Raw genomic sequence first — 26,529 nt, 5'->3', positions numbered from 1 at the left:
TTTTGTAGCCATGTGATTTGCATTTTGGATGCTTAAAACAAAATTAGCCCTACCATGTTCTCTTCAACTTAACTGGTTTTCAATAGCTGTTAACAAAATGTTAACAATCACATGGCAACCATCATTCAACTGGTCATACTTGGGAGTTTAAATCCCATTCCAGGACTTGAGCATGTGAACTAAATCAGCTGCTCTACAATATGATGTTTTGTTACAGAGGTGCAATAAGCCAGGTCTCATTTGTGAATATGGAAGAATCATTAGTGCTATCTTGCAGATGAGCCAGGGAATTAACCCTGGTGTCCAAGACTCTACATCCTTCATTTAATGCCACTGCAATTGCAGTGAATAAACAGTGACTCTAATTCAAGAAAAGTACTTAACTGGCTGAAGTTTGTTTTAAAATATCCTCAAATCTTCAGATTCTACCTAAAGCACTCCATACATCATCTTTAATGTTCACTCACTCCACTACTGTAGTGCAGCAGTGTGTACCGTTTAAAAGATGCACTGCATTAACTTAACACCTCCTTCAAGTGCACCTTCAACATAACCACCACCAGGCAACAAGCATACAGGAATACCACTATTTATGAGTTCACCCCCGAGCCACATGTCATCCTCTCTTGGAACTACAGCTGCTGTTCCTTCATTGTCACGGGGTTAAATTCTTGTACTCCCACAACTGTTAAGGGAGTTTCATCAGTTACGTGGACTGTAGTAGTTCAAAAAAAAAAGGCAGCTCACCACCAAGGACAGGAAGTGCTGACCACTTGTACCCACATCCTGTGAACAGTTTTAAAAATGGCAAGATCTTCTGTGTCACAGTTTACCAATGATTCATGTCAGATTCAGTAATGGTTTTAACTTCAGTTACATTGTTGTGAAACAAAAATTGCAGAAAATTTGTTGCAATTTTTAAAAAAAAAACATTTTAATATTCCCAAGCTTCATTCTCTAGAATGAATCAAGTTTTAAAACTGTTTCCACATACAACAACTCTATTTATCAGAATTATTTTTATGTACGTTCATGTTACCTTTTGGCAAGCAAACAACACCGGGCCTGTTGCCAATCCAAGCTTAAGGTCAGCAGCAGCAGGTTTTCCTAACTGATTAGCACAGGAGGTGAAGTCCAACACATCATCTACCAACTGAAACAAATACATTTTAAGAAATGGACACGGCAACAGGGTTACTGGTTCCAGGAAAGTCACAATGCATTGGACATAGTCTTTACAGTACCTGAAAAGCTATCCCGATATTTCTTCCATATTGGTATGCAATTTCCTGGACGTCTGGACCACAATTACCAAGAATGGAAACCTTTATTATTTCAAACAAAAAATCTTAATTTGTTTTTGATAAAGCCAAGAATTTTCAGATCCCGTTCTGTTTTAAGTGATTTAACTCAAGCAACCAACTTGTCAATTCAAATGTCATAAATTTGATCAGAGATAATGACTGCAGATGCTGGAGAATCCAAAATAACAAAGTGTGAAGCTGGATGAACACAGCAGGCCAAGCAGCATCTCAGGAGCACAAAAGCTGACATTTCGGGCTTAGACCCTCCTTCAGAGAGGGGAATTGGGGGGGGTGGGGGGGGGTGGGGTGGGGGGGAAGAGGGGAGGTGGACTGAAGATGGATAGAGGAGAAGATAGGTGGAGCTGCTTGGCCTGCTGTGTTCATCCAGCTTCAGACTTTGTTGTCATAAATTTGATCTGCTTTGTCCGTCTATTTTAGTTGCAATCACCTCTAGTGAGGTCAGCAGGCTGAAACAATTTAAAATCTCCAGTATACTGTAAAATACTTTACTAGTTTAAAAATCATAGACCATAAGAGAAATGGTAATAGGTGTAGGCTGTTTAGCCCCTTGTATCTGCTCAATGGCTTCGTGGCTGATCTGAACCCCCTCATGTCCACTTTCCCGCCTTTTCCCCATAACCCTCTAAGACCAATTCAACCCCTAACCTAGGTTGACTTAATGGATGCAAGCCTGAGTTGCGTTTGTGTTTGTACCATTGGTCCAGAACATTGGACATCCAAATCAGTTTTTTCATTAAGTTCATGAGGGGTTCTGGCTCAGCCAAGAATAACTACAGTCACTGTCTATATCCTTCAAGGAAGGATAGCCACTTCAGAAAAAGGTACCAGAGATTTAATGTAACCTGTGGATTTGTTCAGGATACTACCTTAAACGGAAGGAGGGCAGAAAAGTTTAAAAGGAACTATATTAAATAAAAATACTAAGTATATTTCAAAACTCAATTCCTGTTATAATCTTTAAAATATTTTCAATACTTGAGGTCAGACAAAAGCAACAGTGTAGCTTTCATGTAATGTAAAAATCAATTCCTGAATATTTGCATTAAGTATTTTAAAATACATTTCTGAACCAATTAATTGTTGCAAATTAGGCTACACATTACTCTCAAGTGATGTAATAAGGCATATTTTATATTATAAAATGTATTTTATATTCCACTATAATCTGTCAGGCTATAATTCCAATTGCTTTAAGAACGTACATACTGCTTTACAACTGTTTGCTATGAGGCTTGCAGTCTTCTTGAATGTTTTCTCAAGGTAATGCCCAAATCTTTCATTCTCATTTTCTTTGGAACCCAGCTGCATAAATTCCCCTAAAACAGGAAAGTAAAGGTTTAATTCACAAATCATCAACCATTAAGACTGTTTAATGCCTTCAAATTCATTTTAAACTAACCTCGCACCAAGTCTTCAATTGCTTGAGTAAAAACAGATACTACAGTGTTGTTACCAAGACGAGCAAGGGCCACGGAGGCTGCAGAGAGAACAAAGTCTCCAGCCAAAATAGCCTGCAATGAAAATTCACTGAATGATGCACAATAGAAGCAGGGATAAAACAGTTCATATGTATGCAACAACTTTATTTATTGATAGTTTCCTGAGTCACAGCTGCACATGAAACTTTCCCAGGGCAGTGTTTTCAGTCAGTAAGTAGTTTTTGTTCTGCTTTCCCATTAATGTATTGCGTAAATACTGTAACTTATGTTGTCCTCTACCAAGTAGCAAGGAAAAACTACACGTTTTCCTTTTACCCACTTCTTTACTCCATTTCATTTTCTCCAACGACTTTGATATTGAATTTATTCACCTTGAATTCAGTCTCATTCAGTTGTTCCTATTTATTTCTCTACTATTCAAATTTCATTGGCAAAAAAAAGACATTGTTTGTCCCATTGAATACAAAAGGTTTGATTTTATTCATTTCTCAGATGTGCCTCTTGCTGGCTACCCCAGTATTCTCTGAACATCCTTGTTTACTCTTGGAAGGGGGCTGATGAGCCACTTGAACCACTGCAGTCAGTGGAAATTAGGTACCCCTAAAGTGCTGTCAGAAGAGCTTCTGGATCTTATCGCAGTGTTGGAGGTAATGACAGAATTACAGTGTCGTTCCAAGTGAGAATGGTGTTGGAGAGAGAAAAGGGAACCTGAAGCTAGAGGTGCTCCCATCCATGCGCTGCCTTTGTCCTGGGTGGTAGAGGTCATGGGTTTGGAGAGCGTAGTTGTCATCCTTGTACTAGTTCACTGTGTGCATAACATGTTAAAATCCAGGTATTTATAAACAAATCTCACTAAGGCAAGCAATGAGGTGCTCCTACAAAATCTGCGTATTTTAAAATAGCTTAGCCAGAAATATATCTAGAAAGCACAACACGAATATAGTTTCATCACCTACATTTTACTTCCCAAAACAAAAATCACTATACACACTATTCCTATTACAAAAAAGTAGTTTTCTTGTTTCCTTTCTCCATCTTCCTCAAAGCTTTTGATACCTCATAGTAAGTCATATGCGCTGAACCAGAAGTTACCATTTTTTCTTAAACTTCCTTCATGGGATGAGGGTATCACTGGCTAGGCAGCATTTATTGCCCATCCCTAATTGCCCAGAGGGCAGTTCAGAGTCAACCATATTGCTGTGGGTCTGGAGTCACATGTAGGGCCAGACTGGTAAGGATGGCAGCTTCCTTCCTGAAAAGGAATTAGCAAAGGATATTCTGACAATTGACTAATGGATTCATGGTCATTATTAGATTCTAATTCCAGATATTTATTGAATTCAAATTCCACCATCACCCATCAGATTTGAATCTAGGTCCCCAGAACATTATCTGGGTCTCTGGATTAACAGTCCAGTGATAATACCATGAGGTCATTGCCTCCCTATTTAATTGAAAGTAACACTAATGTATAGACAGCAAAGAAGATCACAGCAAGTGCTGAACATATTAAATATTCAAGATTAACAATTCTAGTAGACAAAGGGATTGCATACTAAGGAAACTGGACATTACCATCAGGGATGGGTACACAGCAAATTAGAGTTCTATAAAATAAGGGCAACAAAGAAAATTTTGACACTAGAGTGAAAGGAGGAGGATCAGAGGACATAGATGAGAACATTACTGTTATCCTATCTATAATCTTCCACAAATTCTTTATTCCACTACCATCACCATGGATGAGAGAATTGTGTAAAAGCCACTTCTAAAAAAGTAGCACAAGGGGAAACTATAAAATTACGTCAGCTAGCTTAACATCGCTTGTCAGGAAGTCACTAGAATCAATACATAAAGGAGACAAAACACCTTGAGAATTTTCTGCTGAGCAGAATGCTTACGTGGATTTGCAAGATAGATTATATCCAATATATCTGAGGTTTTTGACATAGTGACTAATGTAAATTAATGTTTTGAATCATACGTAATGAACTTCCAGAAGTCATTTGATGAAAGTCCCTTAGATAAAAGTTGAAGTACATAGAATGGAGGTAGGTTATGGACCTAGTTAATAAATTGATTGATGGTTAAGGAATAAATTAAATATATAGGCAGGTGCTCCAATGGACAGGTCATGACTTGTGATGCCTCGCCAAGACTCAACCAAATTATACTTGTTAATCACTTGAGACCACGAGACAGGAAGCTGCACAACCATGTTTTCCAGGGTAGAAAGACAAGTTAAATTGCATGCTATACTGATGGACAGAATTGCAGAGGTATGAATAGATGAAGTGAATGATCAAAACCTGATAATTGACTTCAGTGCAGGCAAATGTCAGGCTATTGACCTGGGAACAAAAATAAAGGCCCTTCTTAAAATGATATAAAAAGTTAGAACCACTGCCAGTCTTTTATCAATTTTAAGAGATGCACCATAGGAAGCATCCTATTCCAGATGTACCACAGCTTGGTATGGCATCCTCTGTGCCCAAGACCCTAGGAAATTAGAGTTGTGAATACAGACCAGTCCATCATGCAAACCAGCTTTCTTTCTACTGACTCCATCTACCAGTTCCCACTGCCTCGGGAAAGCAGCCAACATAATCAAAGACCCCTCCCACCTTGTATATTCTCTTCCATTGGACAGAAGATGCAAAAGTTTGAAAACACATGAAACAGATTCAAGAATAGCTTCTTCTCTACTGTTATCAGACCTATAAATGAACCTGTCATATTAACAAAGTGTGTCGCTGGATGAACACAGCAGGCTCTCACACTCGCATTATCTCTGTCATATTAACAACCGATCTTTATCAGTACCCCCTCCTTAGCTGTAACACTACATTCAGTGCTCTGTTGTATTATCCTGATGTACTTACGCAAGGCATGATTTGCTTAGATAGCATGCAAAAAGGTACTTTTTCACTCTCAGTACATGTGACAAAAATAAATCATATCAAAGTCCACCAAAGAATGCTGACCTTTCTATCTAGGCAGAAGCCACATGACTCTAGGTTACAGTCCAACAATTTATTTGAAATCACAAGCTTTCAGAGTGCTGTTCCTTCATCAGCATGAAGCGGAGAGAAGCACATGGACACAAATTTTATGGGCATAGAGATGCTAGCAAGATAATTCCAGGTAATCAAGAGTGTCAAAAGATAAGTACAAATAGTGTGCCTGGATTGTCAACAGGCTGAATAACAAGTCTATATAGGGGACCAGAATACAAAGAAGTAGAAGTGACTGATAACTAAAGCATTGGATGGACCACACAGAGTACAAAGACCAGATCTGGGTACCATGCCTTATACTGGCACAGGGGGAATAGCATGGTTTTTCAACACTTCCCAGAATTTTCAGAGTGTTTAATGATAAGAAATTAAAATAAATTGGATTCCCTGGAATTTATAAAGTTAAGGGATGATTCATTTAAGACATCAAGGAAATAGGTCAGGTAGGTAGAAATTACTTCTGCTGGTTCGGTCTAGGACTATGAACCAATTCTTCATGAGCAAAGCAGCCACACTCACCTTTCTTTCTCCCCAGATTTTATTTACAGTAATTTTACCCCGTCGAGTATCTGACCCATCAATAACGTCATCATGCACTAGGCTAGCAGTGTGGATCATCTCGACAATCATGCCTATTGAATGCTGGCTACTCAACAACTCCCTAGACAGAGATGGAAAGGAAATGAAATCATTAACTGTGATATAACCCTTATAGAAACAACATACAGGATCTGATTCATCAAAAGCTACACTTTCTGGGAAGGTGACACTTATTAAAACAAAGTCTGCACTTTACCATTCAATCAATACAGTACCAGCAAAACTACTTAGTTTTCGTTAGGACTCAAATATTCAGTGGTTCAAAATAGCTCAAAAAAAATCAAAGACTTGGAAAAATAATAACATGTTTAGCAAGATACTACAGCTAAACTACTTTCTAATAGGAATTTTGGAGAACTCAACAGGTCTGTTAGCATCTGTGAAAAGAAGCAGAGTTAACAATTAAGTCCAGTGACTCCTCTTCAGAATAGTTCTGATCTCACTGAATGGTGGAACAGGCTCAAGGGGCTGAACAGCCTCCTACTATCTCTCACTCCTAAGTAATCAACATGTTGTATACTTCCTTTCAGGAGTTCTTCAAAAATATTCTTGTCACACTTTTAAAAAAAACTTGTTACAGAGATAGTAGGAACTGTGATGCTGGAGAATCTGAGATAACAAGGTGTAGAACTGGATGAACACAGCAGGCCAAGCAGCATCAGAGGAGCAGGAGAGCTGACATTTCGGATCTAGACTAACTAGGTCAGTTATCGGAGCTTGAGGACACCTGACCAGAAGCTCCTCAGGGTAATATCCTAGGCCCAACCATCTTTAGTTGCTTCACATCCCATACTTCGCAGGTCTACTCAAAAGTTTTTTTTTATTTCAGTTAACTTTGCAAAATTTACTTCACTCACATGTTCTTGCCATGGTGGATATTGCACGCTTTTGCCATTAATATCACAATCATTGGCCGAAAAGCCTTCCCTTTTCCATCAAAGTAATAATCGCAAATTGCCTTCAGGTCTGAAGAAACTGCTAATAGCTGAAAGGTCATTTAAACAGTTACATTTCAGAAAAAAAAGAAGTGTTTTACATATTAATAACTGATGAAAATAATAGGGAAAACAAACAGATTAACTGTGCTTGTATTGTAGAAGATTAATTACCCAAAACAATAACTTGCAAGATCACAAACTAAATGCTTGCCGTACTCTTCCTCACTTTCTTGCTTTATCTTCTTCCAAAGATTGTAACACATCTTGGGGAATAGTTCTACATTTAGCAGAAATCTTTTGCCCAGAAAGGGTGCACATTTGCCAAACTTAACAGGATATTTAGTCAACGCGTGGTGGGGAGATGGTGGTATGGTGCTAATGTCACTGGACAAGTAATCCAGAATCCCAGGCTAATGTTCTAAAGGAGGGTTACTCATCCAAAACATTAATGCTGTTTTCTCTCCATAAATACTGGCAGATCTGTTTTTCCAGCAATTTGTTTTAATTTCTGATTTCCAGCATCTGCAGTTCTTTGGACTTTTGGTTTAATGTTTTTGGGACATGAGTTTGAATCCCATCGTGGAAGATTATTGAATTCAGATTTCACTAGAAAATCTGGAATTTAAAAAAAATGCTGGCCTAATGGCGACGATTGTGGTAAAAACCCATCTGATTCACTAATGTTCGTTTGGGAAGAAAACCGGCCTTCCTTACCTGATCATATCAACTTCAGTCTCCCAACCTGCCTTGAACCCCTACAATTTGCCTACTGACGTAACAGGTCCAGAGAGGATGCCATATCCCTAGCCCTGCACTCATCCCTGGAACATCTGGATAACAAAAAAGACACCCAAGTCAGACTCCTGCTCATTGAATGCAGAGCTGTAGTCAACTCCATTATCGCCTCCAGACTGGCCACAAAGCTCTGTGACCTTGATCTGGGCTCTGCTGCCTGTAACTGGATCTTCAGCCTTCTGACCCGCAGACTGCAATCCGTGAAGATAGGTAACTGCACCTCCTCCACAATAACACTGGGGTCCCCTAAAAGATGCATCTTCAGGCCCCCACTTTACCCCCTTTACACCTATGACTGTGTTGTCAAGTTCGCTGACAACACCACTGTATTTGGATGGATATCTAACAACGAGTCAAATTACAAAAAATAGTGACATTGTGCAAAGAAAACAATACATCTCTCAAAGTCAGCAAAAACTAAAGAACTGCTCGTTCAGAAATAAAGGAGAACATGCTCCCATATACACTGAGGTTGAGATGGTGAAGAACATCAAGTTCCTCGGAGTAACAATAACCAACAACCTGTACTAGACTTTTCATGTAGATGCGACAGTCAAAAAGACACAACAATGCCTCTTTTTCCTTTCTTCCTCTAGCGGCTCAGGAAATTTGGCATGTCCATAAAGTCCCTCACCAATTTCTACAGATGCACTGTTGAAAGCATACTGTCTGGGTGCCTAGAATGTCCACTGCTCTGACCATGACCATAAGAAACTACAGAAGGGGTGTGCACTGCCCAGACCATCGCGGATGCCAACCTTCCATCCATGGACTCCATTTACAAGGCTCACTGCCTCAGAAAGGCTGCCAAAGACCCATTGCACCCCACTAATGATCTCCTACAACCTCTTCTGTCAGGTAGAGAATAGAGAAGCCTGAACTCATGCACGAGCAGGCTCAGGAACAGCTTCTTCCTGGCTATCAGACTGATACGAGGACTCTCTAGCCTCAAATAATGCTGATCATGCCTGGTGCATGTCCTGTGCAATGTAACCTGTATGCCTCAGTCTTGTTCATCTGTACATCCTTTGCTTACTATGATCTGCCTGTACCGCTTGTAAACAAAGCTTTTCACTGTATTTTGGTACACATGACAATAAATTTAAAAAAATCAAATGATCTGGCCTACATGCAACTCCAGATCTTTGCAACTAGGAATGGGTAATAAATGTTGGCCTAGACAGTAGAGGCCAAGTCTCATGAATAAGTGTTAAAAAAAGATTACAGGCAAACCCAGCTATGTCTTTACCCTTCTGCCTATATATTCAACAGGGTGCAACATGATTGCAAAAATCTCTCATTTGTATCATCCCTAAACTGAGGAATCTATAACTATCTCTCACTTCTGTCTCTCCTCAACTCTTCGTCTTTAATATTAGCTGTGCAATGAGACATTAATGGTCAGGATAACTCAGTAGATGTAATGCAGGTAATAATATTATGCATTCACAGGGATATAATATATATTCTATTTTGCAGATTTAGGAAAGAATCATCAGGCTTTTAATTTAAAAATGTTTTTATGATGCTAAAAGCAATTTTAAAAAGGATTTTAAATCAATACAAACAAATAAACTAACAACAGTACTGTCCAGACATACATTGGTTGCTATCTGCTGAAAACGGTCAACCCTGAATTTAGGGAAAGGTAGATAAGAACATAAGAAATAGGAGCATGACTAGGACATCCAGCCCCGCCATTCTACAAGAGCAACGACCAGGCCTCAACTCTTTTGTGCCAGCTCCTCAGCCCTCAATTCCATGATATTTCAAAGATCAACCTACTTCCTCTTTAAATATTTTCAATGATCACGTATCTAAAAATTTCTGGGATAGAGAAATCCAGGGATTCACTGCCATCTGGGAGAAGAATTTCTTTCACAGCTCAGTTTCAAAGGCATGTCTTGTTATTCTGCAACCTTGTACCTTGTTCAAAATTTTCTACAAATGGAAATAGCTTCTCGACATACATCCTGTCAAACCCCTTCAGAACCATGAATGTTTCAATAAGATCACCCACATCCTTGAAAATTCTAATGAATAAAGGCCTAATGTTTAGCCATTTTTGATAAGTCAATCCCTTCGTCTGAAAATTTATCCTAACTAATCTCGAGCTATCTCCGTTGACAGTATATAATATATATATATTTTAAAAAAAACTCACCGGAACCAAAACTGTACACAATACTCCAGGTGTGGCCTCACCAAGATCCTATAACAAGACTTCCCAATTTTAAACTTTAACCCACTAGCAATAAAGGCCAAAATTTCATTTGCCATCTTAATTACTTGCTGCACCTGCATGCTAACTTTGTGTACATGCACAAGAACACAGCAAGTGCTCTGCACCACACTTTTTTGTTAAGAGTCTCTCCGTCTCATCCTATCAAAGTGTTTGGCCTCAAACTTTACTTCATGAAACTCCATCTGCCAGGTTTTTGCTGATTCCTCACATCACCATAATATATATTTTTGTATCAGTAGCAAATTTGGATAGATTACACTTTATTCCCTATTCTCAGTCATTAATAGGTAATAAATAATTGAAGATCCAGCATTGATTCATGCGGCTAGTTATGTCTTTCCAACCTTACCAGTTAATTCCAGCTCTGGTTTCCACATATTAAGCCATCCTCAACCCATGCTAATAAAATCATCCTAATACCATGTGCTATTTTACACAATTACATTACACGTGGCATCCTACTAAATGTCTTCTGGAATTCCGAATCCACTATATCTATTATTTCTCTATCAATTCTGCTTGGTATATCCTCAAAGAACCCTACCAAATTTGTCAAACATGATTTTCTTTTCAAAATACCACATTGACTATTTGTGTTGAGTTTTTCAAAATATCTTGCTATTTTTCCCCCTTAAAAGTAGACTGCAGAACATTCTCAATGATACGCTTCAGGAAACTGTAGGCCAGTTAGCCTATCAATCTCCCTCCCTTTTTGAATAGGAGCATCACATTAGCAGTTTTCCAATCCACTGGAACTCTCCCAAAATTCAAAAGGTGTGGAATATTTCCATCAAAGCCTCCACTTTCTCTGCAACCACTTCCTTTAAAATCAGGACATCAGGTCCTGCCAGCTGGTTTGCCTTCATTTTCATTAGTTTGTTAAATACTTTATCATTCTTGATTGAACTGAATTCAAGACAGTCCCTCCCATTAGCACCTTACTCCAATAGCTTAGGGACAGTTCAGTGTTGATCAAAACCGACAAACAGTGGTTTGAGTCATCGATAACCCAGTCCCTTCCTCCCAGGTCCCATTCTCATTTTAGCGGCTCTTTTTAAAAATATCCATCGAAGTTCTTCATATTTGTTTTCATATTTCTGGTTAACTTATTCCCTCTTTATTCAGTTTTTCCAATCATAAAGAACAAAAACTGCACATTCTCCGATCTATCATTGGTTTTCACCAGTTTGTACGCTTTAGTTTTGATTGGATGCTCTCCTTGACTGCCTTCATTAACCATACAGTTTTACAAAATTATTTAACCTCTTTTCCTAATCAACCTGCTCACAGATGTTATTACACATCTCTGGAGCAGGTGGGATTTGAGTCCAAGTTTCCCCATTCAGTGGTAAGGACACTACCGCTGCACCACAACAGCCCTTTGTGTTTTGCTTCATCCTTCTCACTGAATCCTTTTATGACAGGAAGAAGTTTTTTTGCTGGTTCGCCATTGCTGACCTACCAACCTTCCAGTCCACTACAGTTAAGTCTTTCTTCACATCTTAGAAATTGACCTTATTTAAGTTGAGGACAACAGTTCAAGACTTCAATTGCTCTGCCCAAACTGAATTTCCAATTCTACCACGTTCTGAACACTTCTCTTAACTGTGCGATCCTTTATTAATCCTATCTTTTTACACATTCTAAAATAGCCTATTCCCAGGTACGTAAAGGCCATACCTTTTTATTTTCCTGTATTTTTGATGGCGTTCTTTTGCCATTTCAGTCTGCATTATAAAACCAAAGATTATGGTGAGTAGTCATTGACGACAAGGGCCTTCTGCCTACCAGCTATGATGTGATTTGCTCCCAGCTCAATAACCCTTTAATTATGCTTATTAAAAAGCTGTTGGCTTCCATCAAGGAGGAAAAATTCTATTTGAGAGGATTAACCAGTAAACTAGATTCCCTGACCTCAGGTCAATTCAGAAAACAAGATTTTCATTAGTTGGGTCATTCTCAGTTTCTCACTATTTGACATGGAAAGCCATCAACTTGGGAAATGGCTTTTAAGATTGCCAACTGGACAGAGTAAAAAAACCTGTATTCTCCTGGCTTAACATTTCTTTGTCTTTATTCATTCATGGGATGAGGGTGTCGCTGGTTAGGCAGCATTTATTGCCCATCATTAATTGTCCAGAGGGCAGTTAAGAGTCAACCACACATTGATCTGGGACTGGAGTCACACGTAGGCCAGACCAGGTAAGGATGGCAGTTTCTTTCCCTCAAAGGCATTAGTGAATCACATGGGTTTTTCCTGACAATTGACAAGGGATTCACAGTCATCATTTGATTCCCAATTCCAGATATTCATTGAATTCAAATTCCACCCTCTGCCATGTCAGGATTCGAACCTAGGTCCCCAGAACGTTATCTGGGTCTCTGGATTAACAATCCAGTGATAATACCACCAGGCCATCACCTCCCCTACTGCTGCGTTGCAGAATCTCTACTTTTAAAATGAAGATTAAATACTTTGTATCAAAAGCCTTTCGGTTTTTGCCATGACCTATCATCAAATGGACATGATTTCACTACTGAAGTGGTAACATTTAATAGCTAAAGCATTATACTTCTGCCATTACCCAGTTTTGAAACCCTCTATTTATGAAAATGAGAACTTTGGCTAGTAGAAATGAAAGCCACTGGACTGACATACCTGCCTGATTTCATCATATAGATTCTTCAGGTCATTCTGAACCAATGCATAGGGGCTTTTATGTAGTTTGTCACTGTGCACCTGGTTGCGGCAGCATTTAGTTCTAGTCGTGTACATAAATCTGGATGGACTTCTAAAACAGGAAAGAGTCAACCTTGGTGTTAGTGGCTTCTGTATATAAAGTTAATTTAAATTAAAATTTCAAAATATCTGATGATTTTGGTTTTTTGAGGAAAAATACCGATCTTTCCTTTTTCAACATGCCTTTTAAATATGGAGTTATTGGTCAACATTAGAATACTGAAGATTCCATAATATAACCAGAATTATTTTCCGAGAATAATGGAATGATGCAGCACAGGAAAAGGCCATTGAGCCTATCTAACCAGCTCTTCAAAATAACTCCTTCATTAATCCCATTCCTTTCCCGTCCTCCACACCACCCACCTCCTCCATTAACAATTATCCAGTTAATTCTTCTAATTTAAAATTTTACAATGGAGCATTGTGAACTGTGATGAAGAGATTATAGCCTCCAAAAACACATGGACAAGTTGGTAGAATGGGCAGACCAGACCAGACAGAGATGAATGAAGTGCAATGGAGACAAGTGAGAAAAAATTTATTTTGTTAGGAAGAACACAGAGGCAAGATAAATACTATAAATTTTAGTGGCTGAAGGAGCAGGGGTATCTAGGTGTTATCAACAGGGTCACAGAGTACAATATCAAGAAAGTTTTGAACTTAAATAAAACACTAGTTCAACCTCAGCTGGAGAACTGTCTAAAGTTCTGGCTATCACTGCAGGTTTCAGTTATTTTTGAACAGTTTATAATACATACTTGATCAAACAAATGAGGAATTAAAATATTCTATTTAAATTATTAGTAACAGTTTTTGTTGGAGCAGAATCATTAAATAAGTCAAAAATAAGATTTATGGCTTTATCGTTTTTGGCTTCGGCTTTGTCACATGCACAGTTTTACTTAAAAGAGACAGGTAATGTTTTGAAGTATTGCGTTTGGAACAAATGCATGTAAAAGACCGATGGTTAGTTACAACAATTGGCCGGTGTTGTTACTAACTCTTACTGCATTTAGTAATTATTAAATTTACTTTTGATTAATTCACAAAAGCCCCATTAAATTGGCACCTGTTAAAAATACAAGTCCCTTTAAGTCTAGGAGATAAGAATCTGCAAGGACAGATATCTATTTTCAAATTAATTGTGTTCCCACCAACCAAGGGGTCAGGTGACTAAAAAAGAAAAGAAGCCATTTTATTCTTCTTACTTGGGAAGGTAATGATTTGGGGCATTCATGTGGAACTGTAACAAATTGGGGAACCTCGCTCAGGGTTTGGGTGTAACAGAACGTTTGTGCTCATAAGATGCAGTATGGAGTTTTGTGGCCCTGTTATTTAGATTATCATTTGAGAAAAAAAATAATGGAAGGTGACCCTACTTGGCCTAAACATATACATTGCATTTCCAGTGCTATATTGTCTTTAGGTGGAAAAAGAATGAATCAGGAGATAGCAGGAAGTGACATCACTAAAATGACCACTAATTGTAAAGAAACCAATGAAATTCCTGGTCAATCTTGGATTGAATATGAACTGCTTATACATGTATAGCTAATTGAGAACCTGACAGCACAATGGCTCAGTTGTTAGTGGTGCTGTGACGCAGCACCAGGGGCCCCGGTTCAATTCCACCCTCAGGCAACTGTCTGTGTGGAGCTTGCAAATTCTCCCCCTGTCTGCATGGGTTTCCTCCAGGTGCTCCAATTTCCTCCCAGTCCAAAGATGTGTAAGCTAGGTGGATTGACCATGCTAAATTGCTCGTATAGTGTTCAGGGATGTGTAGAGTAGGGTTAAAGGCGGATAGGTCTGGGTGCAATGCTCTGACAGTCGGTGTGGACTTGTTGGGCTGAAGGGCCTGTTTCCACACTGTAGTAGGGATTTGATGAATATATTAAAAAACCCAAATCAGGGGTCAAAGATGTATTTAAGCATTTTACACCATGGTTTTGAAATGGTTATTAAAGATCTTTTTTCACTTTGTGCAGAAAAAAAGGCATAGCCCCAGCCAAGGACTGCTATTTCATTTTGGAGCAGCTGGGTCTACTGTCTAATTAAGTGTAATTTTTGCTGTAATCATTTTCTTAACATCTGATTGGAACAGATAGATTTGCCAACTTAAGTTAAACTGGTTTTCAATTTTTTCTTCATTTAGGGTTTTCTAACCAGCCAGCATCTTTTACCCATCTTTAGTTGCCTTTAAGATAGTGGTAGGTGGCCACTATTAGTGCAGGTAGACACAATGCTGTTAGAGAGTTCTAGGATTTTAACATCGTGACACTGGAGAAAGGACAATACATTACCAAGTTGAGCCCTGAGTGGCTTGGAGGGGAAGTTACGGTTGGTGCTATTCCCACTTATATACTACTCTTCTCCTTCTGATCTTAGTTGAGAGTTTGGAAGGTACTGCGTTAAGAAGCCTCAAGAGAAGCTAGGAGGATTTACTTGAAGAGAAGGCCAAGAGGAGATCTGACAGAAGCATTCAAAAGGGTCTGGACAGAATGGATAGGGTCAAAATATTCATGCTCATAGAGTATGAAAATTGAGGTGGAACCAGCTCCTCCTTATTTAGTAAGCACTGCATGATTTTGAACATTATTAAGTCTGCTGAGCCTCTTTTAAAAAGGACAATCACCATACTCTCCAAGTAATCCACTCGGCTTAAAGAAGAGTGCCCAAAATTTGGCAATATCACAACTGGCCCTGACCTGTGATTTCTAAAGAGTTTGGCATTACTTTGCTTTTGTACTCCATACCTTTATCTATTAAGCCAAATATCTTTTATAAAAAAGTCTTCTCAAATTTACCATTGTCAAAACTTCAATTATTAACATCAAATTAAACTGAGACACTGGACGTGAGTTTGCTCGCTGAGCTGGAAGGTTCGTTTTCAGACGTTTCGTCACCATTCTAGGTAACATCATCAGTGAGCTTCCGGTGAAGCGCTGGTGTTGTGCCTCGCTTTCTATTTACGTGCTTAACTTCAAACCAGCGTCTATAGGAAAACAACACATACGGACCAAATTCGGAACTACAGGAGCAACCATCCCAACACGCACAAATGAAGCTGCATTAGAACATTATTTCAACGAGCCTCAACACGCTGCAGCACAGAGGAACTACGAAGAGCAGAAGAAAATCACCTATACAGCATATTCAAAAAGAACGGGTACCCAATGAACACAGTCTGCCGAATTCTCAGCAACAAACCCAAACAAACAGACAAAACGGGCCCAGAAACCATAACCACTCTCCCCTACATCGAAGGCATTTCTGAAATGACTGCCAGACTACACAGACCTCTCAGCATCACGGTAGCCCACAAACCCACCAACACGCTAAAACAGCAGCTAATGAACTTAAGACCCTATACAGACAACAAGCAAAACGAACGGCATTTACAAAATACCTTGCAAGAACTGTGACAAACACTACATTGGACAAACTGGCAGAAAGCTAGCCACCAGGATACATGAACATCAACTAGCCACAAAAAGACATGATCCACTATCACTAGTATCCTTACATACTGATGAGGAAGGACACCACTTTGATTGGGACAACACATCCATCCTAGGACAAGCCAAACAGAGACACACACGAGAATTCCCAGAAGCATGGCATTTCAACCGGAACTCCATCAACAAACACATTGATTTGGAGCCCATCTACCATCCTCTGATAAAAAGAACAGGAAATGACATCACCAACCCAAGGAAACCTAAACAGATAAATAGAAAGCAGGACATAACACCAGCACTTCACCGGAGGCTCACTGATGATGTTACCTAGAGTGGTGACGAAACGTCTGAAAACTAACCTTCCAGCTCAGCGAGCAAACTCACATCCAGAACCTCAACCTGAGCTACAAATCTGCTCAAAACTCGTATAAATTGAGACAAATATAGTAAAAATCATCTTTAATCAAAATTGATTTACTTAATGCACTGGACCTCTAATCATGTGTTTTCTTTTTCTTAACAGTTACCCACCCATCCATTAAAAGGTTGGCTTGTATCAGATCACCATTTTTCCCCCCATCCTAATATTTCTTAACATTTCATTGTACATACTATGGGATTTCGCAGTTACAGCCATATCTAGCACTGAATTTTAACAAAATATAAACATCTTTATGAAGTTTGGAAAACTTAGTAGTCCTAGGGTTTGCGACTGGGTTCTGTATTTGAATACATTTGTAAGTCAATTTGTATGCAAGTTAGAATATAATATAGAACAGTGTAAAGTAGCTGTCTATAAATGAGGAAATGTAGCATGTTGAAACTTTAAAATAAATATTCACATACTCCGTTATGGGATTGCACTCCAGTACAGGACTGCCTGTAAAGTTACTACTCTTAGAACAAAGGATTCCTGGACTGCCAAAACTTCCAACCATAGACTACATACTCCAATCAAATATCAGCAGGCAAATGAACAGGGCCACAGTTTGTGCTTTAAGCAAATGTAAGAAGAAAGTGCTGCTGACATATCTAGTTTTGATAACAATTACATCTTTAGGCACTTAATTCAAAAGTTCTCATGCAAACACACATTTAAAGATTCTGGATTTTTTCCATGGTTCAGCAAGTTAATTCCAATCAGAATGGTTCTATAATGCAAAATGGACGCACAGGTATTGCTGCTAAAGTGAAGGATATTTTTCACCTATTTGTTCATGGGATACGACCGTTGCCATTTAGACTCGCATTTATTGCCCATTCCAAATTGCTCTTAATAAAAAGGTGAGACAAAGTGGTGTTGGTACATCAAAAATGCTGCTCAGGATGGTGTTCTAGTGTTTTAACCCAGTGAAAGTGAAGAAATAGAATCTAGTTCCAAGTCAGGATGCTGTATGGCTTAGCTTAAGGCTGCTGCCCTTATCCTTCTTAATGGTAATGACTTCAAGTATAAGACACATACTAATGTCTTTCATAAAAAAAGGAAATTTGGCATCTGTCCATGATCTGGCACACATGACTGCAGACCAACAGACAATGATACTTAACTGTCGCCAAATGGACAAACAACACCATTATTCGTTATGTCTTCTAGAAATCACTGACCGTGTTGGTAATATCTCAATGAAGTGTCTTGCACAGTCAGATTCTCCAAGAGTCCTTACCTCCAAAAGAAATTTGGCTTCTTGTAAGCTGTAGTGTTTAAACACATTCTTCTATGTAAATGCTGGTCCTGTAGGAGAAAATAAAAACACTGATTTGAGAATACTAGCAGGATATCTAAACACACAAGATCTTCCACTCTGTATCTTAACAGATAGCACAATCATCTAATTAAAAACATGCAAGTAAAACAATGGCCGATGGAGTCCAATCCAGGTAAGTGTGAAGTGTTGCATTTTGGGAGATCAATGGTAATGGCAGGACCCTGGACAGCACTGAGGCACAGAGAGGTCTTGGGGTTCAACTACATAGCTCCCTGGAAGTAACCACACAAGTAGATAAGCTGGTAAATAAGGTGCAAGGAATGCTTGTGTTCAATGGTCAGGGAATTGAGTAGAGTCAGGATGTCTTGTTGCAGCTTTGTAAGATTTTGGTTAGGCAACACGGAGTATTTTATGCAATTCTGGTTGCCACATTACAGGAAGGGTGTGGAGGCTTTGGAGAGAGTGCAGAAAAGGTTTACCAGGATGCTGCCTAAATTAGAGGGTATGAGCGAAAAAAGGAGAGGTTAGAAAAACTCATTATAAAATTCAAATTATTAAAACATTAAATTAATAAAATTCTTCCCCATTTCAGAAGAAGGGTCTTGACCCAAAATGTCAACTTTCCTGCTCCTCTGATGCTGCGTGGCCTGCTAGGTTCATCCAGCTTCACACCGTGTTATCTAGAAAAACTCACGTTGTTTTGTCTGGAGTGACAGAGGCTGAGGGGACACTTGATACAAAATTATGAGGTACAGAGAGCACGTTGATGGTCAGAATCTTTTTCTCCCAGAGTCGAAATGTCTAATACTAGGGAGCATGCGTTTAAAGCGAGAGGGGAAGAAGTTGAGACGGAAAGGATTTTTTTCCCCCCAAAAACACAGAGTGGCAAGAGTCTGGAACGTACTGCCACAGGTGATGGTAGAGGCAGATACAATGGCAGCGTTTAAGGGACTTTTAGATAAGCACATGAATATGCACAAAATGGAAGGATATAGACCAAGGGCAGGCAGAAAGGATTAGTTTAATTTGGTATCACATTTGGCATAACATTGTCCTGTGCTGTTCTATGCTCCATGACTCAGAGACACCAATGACTTTTGGGGAACATCAGCTGGGAGGCCCCTTCATCTACGGCCCTTTTGTTGGTGCACATAAGCACCTTAAAGATCTGACTGTTAATTTTTAAAAAAGTCTGACTGGTCAGCTGTTCAGCTTTTGGAAGAAACACTGTCTGTTCATCAACTCATTATCTCAGAGTACAAAAGGATTTTGATCAGATGGGCCAATGAGTGGCAAATCAGTTCCATTTTGCTTTTCGAGTTGGTTTTGTTTTCGGGTTAGTGGCCAAGAACAGGGGTTCCTAAGATGCTGCTTGGCCTGCTGTGTTCATCCAGCTCCACAGTTTGTTATCTCGGATTCTCCAGCATATGCAGTTCCCATTATCTGTCTTATTTTCTCTTTGATTCCCCTGTAAGAGCCATGGGGGCTGTTGGCTTTATCAAGAAATATTTAATCCACATTTTGGCCTCTTGTTATCCCTACCAAGAATTGTTGGTGGGGGTAGAGTTGAGAAAAGCCATTTGTTTTGGTTGCTTTTCTTTTTCTAGAGTCACTGGAGTTTCATTTTGGTTCAAAAGTCAGGGAAACTTTCACTTTTCTGTTTTAAGAGGACAGATTGTGCTTAACGTGGCACTGTCTTCATCCGGGGAGTATGTGATGGGGGCTGTGTCAGGGATGGGCCTTTATCTTTTTTGTCTAAAAGAGTGGAGGAGTGGCAGATGGAGTTTCATTTAGATAAATGTGAGGTACTGCATTTTGGAAAGGCAAACCAGGACAGAACGTATACAGTTAATGGTAAGACCCTGCGGAGAATTGCCTAACAAAAAGACCAAGGGGTGCATAGTTCCTTGAAAGTGGAGTTGCAGGTAGACAGGGTAGCGAAGGTGGTGTTTAACAAGCTTGCCTTCATTGGTCAGAACACTGAGCGAATGAGTTGGGATGTCATGTTGCAGCTATATAGGACATTGGTGAGGTCACTTTTAGAACATACATAAAATTTTGCTTGCTTTTCTATAGGAAGAAGTTATTAGACTTGAGAGGTTACAGAAAAGATTTACAAGGGTGTTGCCAGGATTGGAGAGTTTTGAGTTACAGGAATAGGCAGAAGTCACGGAGGCTTATTTCCCTGGGACAGAAGCTGAGGGGTGACCTTTACTGAAGTTGACAAAAACACGAGGAGCTTGGATAGGGTGAAAATTCTAGGTGGGGGATGTCCAAAACTAGAGGGCATTGGTTTAGTGTGAGAGGGGAAAGATTTAAAAGGACCTGAACAGTAACTTATTCATGCAGTGGGTGGTATGTATATAGAACGACCTATTACAGGAAGTGGAGGAGGTCTGTACACTTACAAACAGTAAAAGACATCTGGATGGGTGTATGAAACAGGAAGGGTTCCAAGGGATATGGGCCAAATGCTGGCAAATGGGACTAGATTAATTTAGGATACCCAGTCAGCAAGGACGAGGTGGACCAAATGGCCTGCTTCCTTGCTGTATGACTCCATGAACACTTAAATGGCCTCCTTCCCAAACCTATCTCCCTGATTGAAAAGAATCGAACACCCCAAATTTTTAATACTGGGATCACATTAATACCGGACGCATTGTATTTCAGTCAATGAAGCATTGATTACGGAGATGTGAGCGTTCTCTTTAGAGAAGGTGAAGAGGAGATTCCGGAGAAAGTGTTCAAAAATCACGAAGGACCGACACTGTGAAATAGAAACTGTTCCCATTGTTGAAACACGAAAAGAAACCCGCTGAATTTGAATGAACGGGAAGGTCCCAGAGCGACAGGAGGGATTTTTAATCCTTAGTCCAGTGAATGGCTAGGATCTGGAATGTCCTGCCGCACAGTGTGGTGAATGTAGGTTCAATCGGGGTTTTCAAAAGGGAACTGGATAAGCATTTGAAGAGGGATAAATATATCTACAGTACTACAGGGGAAGGGAAGGGTTTGGGAACTACCTGAGCTGTTGTTGTACAGTACCTGTACGGATAATGACAGGCCGAATGGACTACATTGTAAAGACAGTGACGATTCTACGCAGAATAGAAACGCGTCCACATCCCGGGTAAGCATTGCTGCCAACAAGGTAGGTTATAGCCAGCTAAGGAGCTTTGACAGTTGTTTAACGCTGGGCAGGGTGACCTTCTTCTCACCCTCGGGGCCTCGCACCTTGCCCTTCAGCTCCTTCCTTACCTTCAACAGACTATGCTGGTGGCAGACGCTGCGAGCCAGAAGGCTGGCCGAAGGGATCTCGCGGTCCCGGCGACCGTTGAACAGACCGCTCATCAACGCGCCGTTCGCGAACGCGCTTTGTCTATTCCACGCGCAGCAACGGCTCAAAAACAGCGCCATTTTTACCGGTTTCTCCCGTCCCGTCCTGTCCCGTCCCCTTCCCGTGTCCAGCGAAGGGGTCTGGGAATGAATGTGTGAACAAATTATACCACGAATATTTTTCCTTTTGAAAACAATAAGTGTTTGAGTTTTAGATCAGCCCGAACGGAAACCTATTCGTAAAATAATAATGGGCATGAAAAACTTAGTAATTTTTCACATCACAGTGTTTGGTGCCGCTTGACCCGGAAATTATTCTGTTGTGGGAAACTGCTCGGGATTGTTGGAAATTGTTGTATTTAAATATGCAGATTCTCCATTTGTACGTCGAATTTTTTTCTCCCGTTTTGAAGTGTCTGTGAGTGAGAACTGGTGTCGAGTTCTGCTTTTCTACTGGATCAAAATATCAGTTGAGTTGGTTGATCTGCAAATATTAATCATTGTTGTCTGTGCACCTTTGTTCAACTGTCGTCCAAAAAAAGTTACCCCCACCTGCTTACTGAAATGTACCATGTACTTCGCACAAAATGCAACAATCAGTACATGTTGGATCCTTGCTAAAATGAAGCGGCTGAAAGAAAAGCACAATGTTTGCGATAAAAGAACTCAAACATTATACAATCAAGATGATGATTTTGGGATTGATGTGGGAGTCGGCTGTTGGGATTTTCTGTCGAGGGAAAAGTACAGAATTTGAAGTTGTATCTGTTCCAGAATGTGATTCAGTTGATTCTAACCATTTTACCAACAGTGATAAATTGGGTTACAGCGAGATTAACCGTAAGGGGTTTTCCTTGGATCAGTGGAATTTAACATTCCAAAAGTTAATAGGTAAAATCAACTTCCACAAGCAGTAAAGTAGATAGATTATTTACTGCATTTTCAAGGCCCAGCGTTTTAGAATACCATGTAAACAGATGCTTGTAAGTTTTTGAAGGTCATTGTGGTTCTGATGGCCTTAATATCATATCGTGGAGCTGGAGGAATACAGCAGGCCAGGCAGCATCAGAAGAGCCGGAAAACTGACATTTCGGGTCGGGACCATTCTCCCGAAACGTCAGCTTTGTATGTGAAAGCATTAAAAAGAAATAGAAAAATACCAAAGGACATCTGGGCACAAAATACACTGCATCATATTTTTCCTAAGTTTTAGGCTAAAGACTGCATTATACATAACCCTAGTTAGACTCCACTTATACTGTGAGCAGATATGGCCACACACCTTAGCAAGGATGTTTTTATTCTGGAGGGAGTTAAACTCAGGTTTGCAATGATGATGGAGATAGTAGGAACTGCAGATGTTGGAGAATCAGATAACAAGGTGTAGAGCTGGATGAACACAGCAGGGCAATCAGCATCTGAGGAGCAGGAAAGCTGACTTTTTGGGCCTAGACCCTTTTCCTGCTCCTCAAATGCTGCTTTTTGGCCTGCTGTGTTTCATCCAGCTCTACAGCTTGTTATCTCTTTGCAATGATGATACCTGGACTTCAGGGTTTAAATTATGAGATTAGGCAAATTAGGCCTTTAACCTTCTAAATTCTCGAGAATAAAGGATGATCAAATTGAGATTTTCAGGATATTTACAGGGAGATAAAGGATTGATTTGGATAAATTATTTTCACTGGCTGAAGATCCTAGAACCAGGGGACGCAATCCAAGAATTAGGGCCTGGCCATTCAGGAGAGGTTTTGGAAACAACTTATACTTGCGAAGAGCGGTGGAGGTTGTCAGTGCTAATTCAGTTGTTAAATTAAAATCTGAGGTAGACAATTTTTTATTAATCAAGGCTATTAAGTGGTATGGACCCAAAATAAGGCGTTTGGAGTTAGGCAACAGAGCAGTCATGTTCTTATTGAATGGCAGAGAAATCTCAAGGGGCTGAGTGGTCGACTGTTCTCCCAATGTTCCTGTCTGTGTGGGAGTACATCAGTGTTTGTGGATGTCCATCTGTGCTGAGGTTTAAGAATCATTCGTATGACCACAACATTAGTAGTACTGTTAAATATGTTTAAAAATTAATTTGTCATGACAAATGATCAATTGATGGAAAAGTGCCAAAGAATGGGATAAAAAGTGTAACTTACTTCCTTGTAAATGCTATTGCAAGAGCTATAAAGCAATTTGGGATATAAAGCTAACAGCAGTTAGATTGTGTTGTTTGGACCTTGAATACAATTTATACAATAAAGTTATAGTGATTTTGGTGAACTACAGTGATACTAGTACATGCAGTTTTGGTCATCTATTGCAGAAAGATAATTAAAATCACAGTGAGTGTACTATGTACGTGCCATAGGTAGGAACCATGGTTGAGAAGCATTATTTATGAAAGAAAAAGAGCTTGAAATACTAGGACAATTTCTTTACAGTGATGAAGACTATAATTTTTTTTTAATTGTGAGGAATTTTGATAAGGTGTAAAGAGAAAGATACTTCTTCTTGTTCGTGAGCCACTAATAAATTGACACCAATTTCACATCGGCACCCTAAGTGACGAGAGAGGTTTGAAGAAATGTCTTTGCTTGGATGGCTATTGAACATGAAATACTTAAAAGAGTAGTCAAGTTGAGAAACTTGAATAAATATTTAGTGGCTGGGGTAATAATGAAGCAGACTGCTTTCCCCTAGAAGTGTCCAAACTGCTTCATATTGTTCACAATGCATTCATTGTGGCAAGTGGAGAATTTGCCACCATATTTCTGACTTGTGCCTTTTAGGTGGTGCAGTGACTTTGGAGAGCCAGAAGCTGAATTACTTCAAAATTCCCAACGTCTGACCAGCACTTGCAGCCACCTTTATTGGCCGTTCCTGTAATTTTACCCTCAGGATGTTGATGGCATTGCTGAAGAATATCAGGAGGAAAAGTTTAGATTCTATCCTGTTGGAGATGGTCATCTCTCTGTTGGAGATGGTTATCTCTTGGCACTTGTGTGGCAGAAATATCACTTGTTACTATCAGCCTGCACCTTAACATTGTCCAGTTCTAGCTGTTTGCAGGTACTGTCTGTTTCAGTGTCTGAGGAATTGCAAATGATTTATGGCAGTCATTTGCAAACAACTCCACTTTTGACTATCAATTGGAGAGGGGGTCTTTGCTAAGCACCTGATGCTTGTTGGGAGTACGACACTATCCTAACTCAGTAATATTTTAGGTCTGAGATGATTGACTTCGAATGATCGCAACCATCTTCTTTTATGTTAGATGCAGCCCCAAATAATAGATAATTTGCTCCCAGTTTCCATCGACTTCAATTTTACAAGGCTTCCTTGAATGCAGTAAAGTGCAGTCTTGATGAGTAGTGGTCATGCTTTACTTTTGTCTTTGTTTTGAATACGCCATGGGTAAGTGTGAAGGTATGCATTTTGGTAGAAAGAATAGAGGCACAAACTATCTTCTAAATGGGAAAAGCTTCAGAAATCTGAAGCACAAAGAGACTTAGGAGTCCTAATTCAGGATTCTGTTAAGGTTAACATGCAGGTTCAGTTGGCATTTAAGAAGGCAAATACAGTATTAACATTCATTTGGGAATCTGTGGCAGCATTGACCATAGACAGCAGAGCGGGATAAGTGGAGGACTTTTCAAAGACTGTTGAACTTTTAACTTATTCCTTTATTTTCCTAGGTTAAACTACAAAAGACTTTAATGTAAACTGTTACCCATTTCTTTATTTTTCTGTTATTCAATGAAATAATGCTTAACTTTTTAACCCTCATTTCACTCACTGCTTTGTACTTAAGCTTTTTTTGTACTTAGGTAACTTGGTACCTAAGATGGGACCATTAGTGGTGACGTTATACACTTTTCACTGTACTCTTGTACTTCTGTACTTGAGTACATGTGACAATTAAATTTAAAATTAAAATAAAATATTAAATTAATTAAAACTTCAAGAGGACTAAAATACAAGAGCCAGAGACGTACTGCTGCTGTTGCATAGAGTTCCTGTCGGCCTGCATTTGAAATATTATGAACTACTTTTAACCCTATATCTAAGGAAGGATGTGCGTGAGCAATTTTTAGCCCTGTATCTAAGCAAGGATGAGGGGTTCTAGAGGAGGTTTGCAAACATGATCCTGGGTGTGAAGGGCTTGCCATATGAGGAGCGGGTTGCGGAGTCTAGATCTGTACTCTGTAGAGTTTAGAAGGATGAAGGGGGAGATCTGATTGAAATTTACAGAATACTGAGAGGCTAGGTAGAGTGGATGTGGAGAAGATGTTTCCACAAGTAGTTTGCCACATGGGGCTGTGGAAGCCAAGTCAACGAGTGCATTTAAGACAGGGGTGGATAGACCCTTGACCAAGGGTTACAGGGAGAAGGCAGGAGAATGGGGTTGAGTACCATATCAGCCATGATCAAATGTTGGAACAAACATGATGGGCTAAATGGCCTAATTCTACGCTTGTATCTTGTGGTCTTATAGTTTGCACCAAGTGAAACTGAAATTTGCTTTAGTATCAGTATGGAAGTGCTGGTATAGGACTTGGGTGGACAAAGTCAGAAGTCACGCGACACCAGGTTATTGTTCAACAGGTTTATTTGAAATCACAAGCTTTTGAAGCGCTGCTGCTTTGTCGGGTGAAGTCACACTGAAAGCTCTGAATACTTGCGATTTCAAATAAACCTGTTGGACTATAAACTGGTATCGTGTGATTTCTGGCAAAGTCCTAGAGGGCTATACTGCATTCGCTTATCAGAAAGAGGTAAAGATGTCATGAGGCCTGGAACTAAGTCACCCTGGACAAGCCCAAATTGAGCATCAGTGAATAGGTTATTGTTGAGTAAGTGATGCTTTATAGCACTGTTACCAAAATCTTCTATCAGTTGGTGTTGTTTGAGAGTAGACTAGTTGAGCTCTAATTGA

The 26,529-nt window shown here is 39.6% G+C and overlaps 1 protein-coding gene and 1 pseudogene across 4 annotated transcripts in view; one reads left to right on the top strand and one right to left on the bottom strand.

Annotated features, from left to right (window-relative positions):
- pdss1 (prenyl (decaprenyl) diphosphate synthase, subunit 1) overlaps positions 1-21,900 on the bottom strand; it is a 28,958-nt gene extending 7,058 nt beyond the window's left edge. Inside the window, exons 1-9 of one of the 4 annotated variants that reach the window (XM_048554628.2) lie at positions 21,528-21,900; positions 18,225-18,292; positions 13,019-13,151; positions 7,239-7,366; positions 6,301-6,442; positions 2,725-2,836; positions 2,532-2,641; positions 1,245-1,325; positions 1,040-1,153 (exon numbers count right to left, since the gene is read on the bottom strand). In XM_048554628.2, coding sequence (XP_048410585.1) covers positions 1,040-1,153; positions 1,245-1,325; positions 2,532-2,641; positions 2,725-2,836; positions 6,301-6,442; positions 7,239-7,366; positions 13,019-13,151; positions 18,225-18,292; positions 21,528-21,686 — 1,047 coding nt within the window. In that variant the 5' untranslated portion in view covers positions 21,687-21,900. The remainder of the gene's footprint in view (positions 1-1,039; positions 1,154-1,244; positions 1,326-2,531; positions 2,642-2,724; positions 2,837-6,300; positions 6,443-7,238; positions 7,367-13,018; positions 13,152-18,224; positions 18,293-21,527) is intronic. The other 3 variants (XM_048554637.2, XM_048554644.1, XM_048554652.2) reach the window with 3 other exon arrangements.
- A 202-nt stretch (positions 21,901-22,102) lies between these two features.
- The window catches only part of LOC125462846 (protein adenylyltransferase SelO, mitochondrial-like), a 67,197-nt pseudogene continuing 62,770 nt past the window's right edge, over positions 22,103-26,529 (top strand).

Source organism: Stegostoma tigrinum, chromosome 2, assembly GCF_030684315.1.
Source record: "Stegostoma tigrinum isolate sSteTig4 chromosome 2, sSteTig4.hap1, whole genome shotgun sequence".
In the NCBI taxonomy this organism is placed as follows: domain Eukaryota; kingdom Metazoa; phylum Chordata; class Chondrichthyes; order Orectolobiformes; family Stegostomatidae; genus Stegostoma; species Stegostoma tigrinum.
This window is presented reverse-complemented; position numbering and strand designations above follow the sequence as displayed.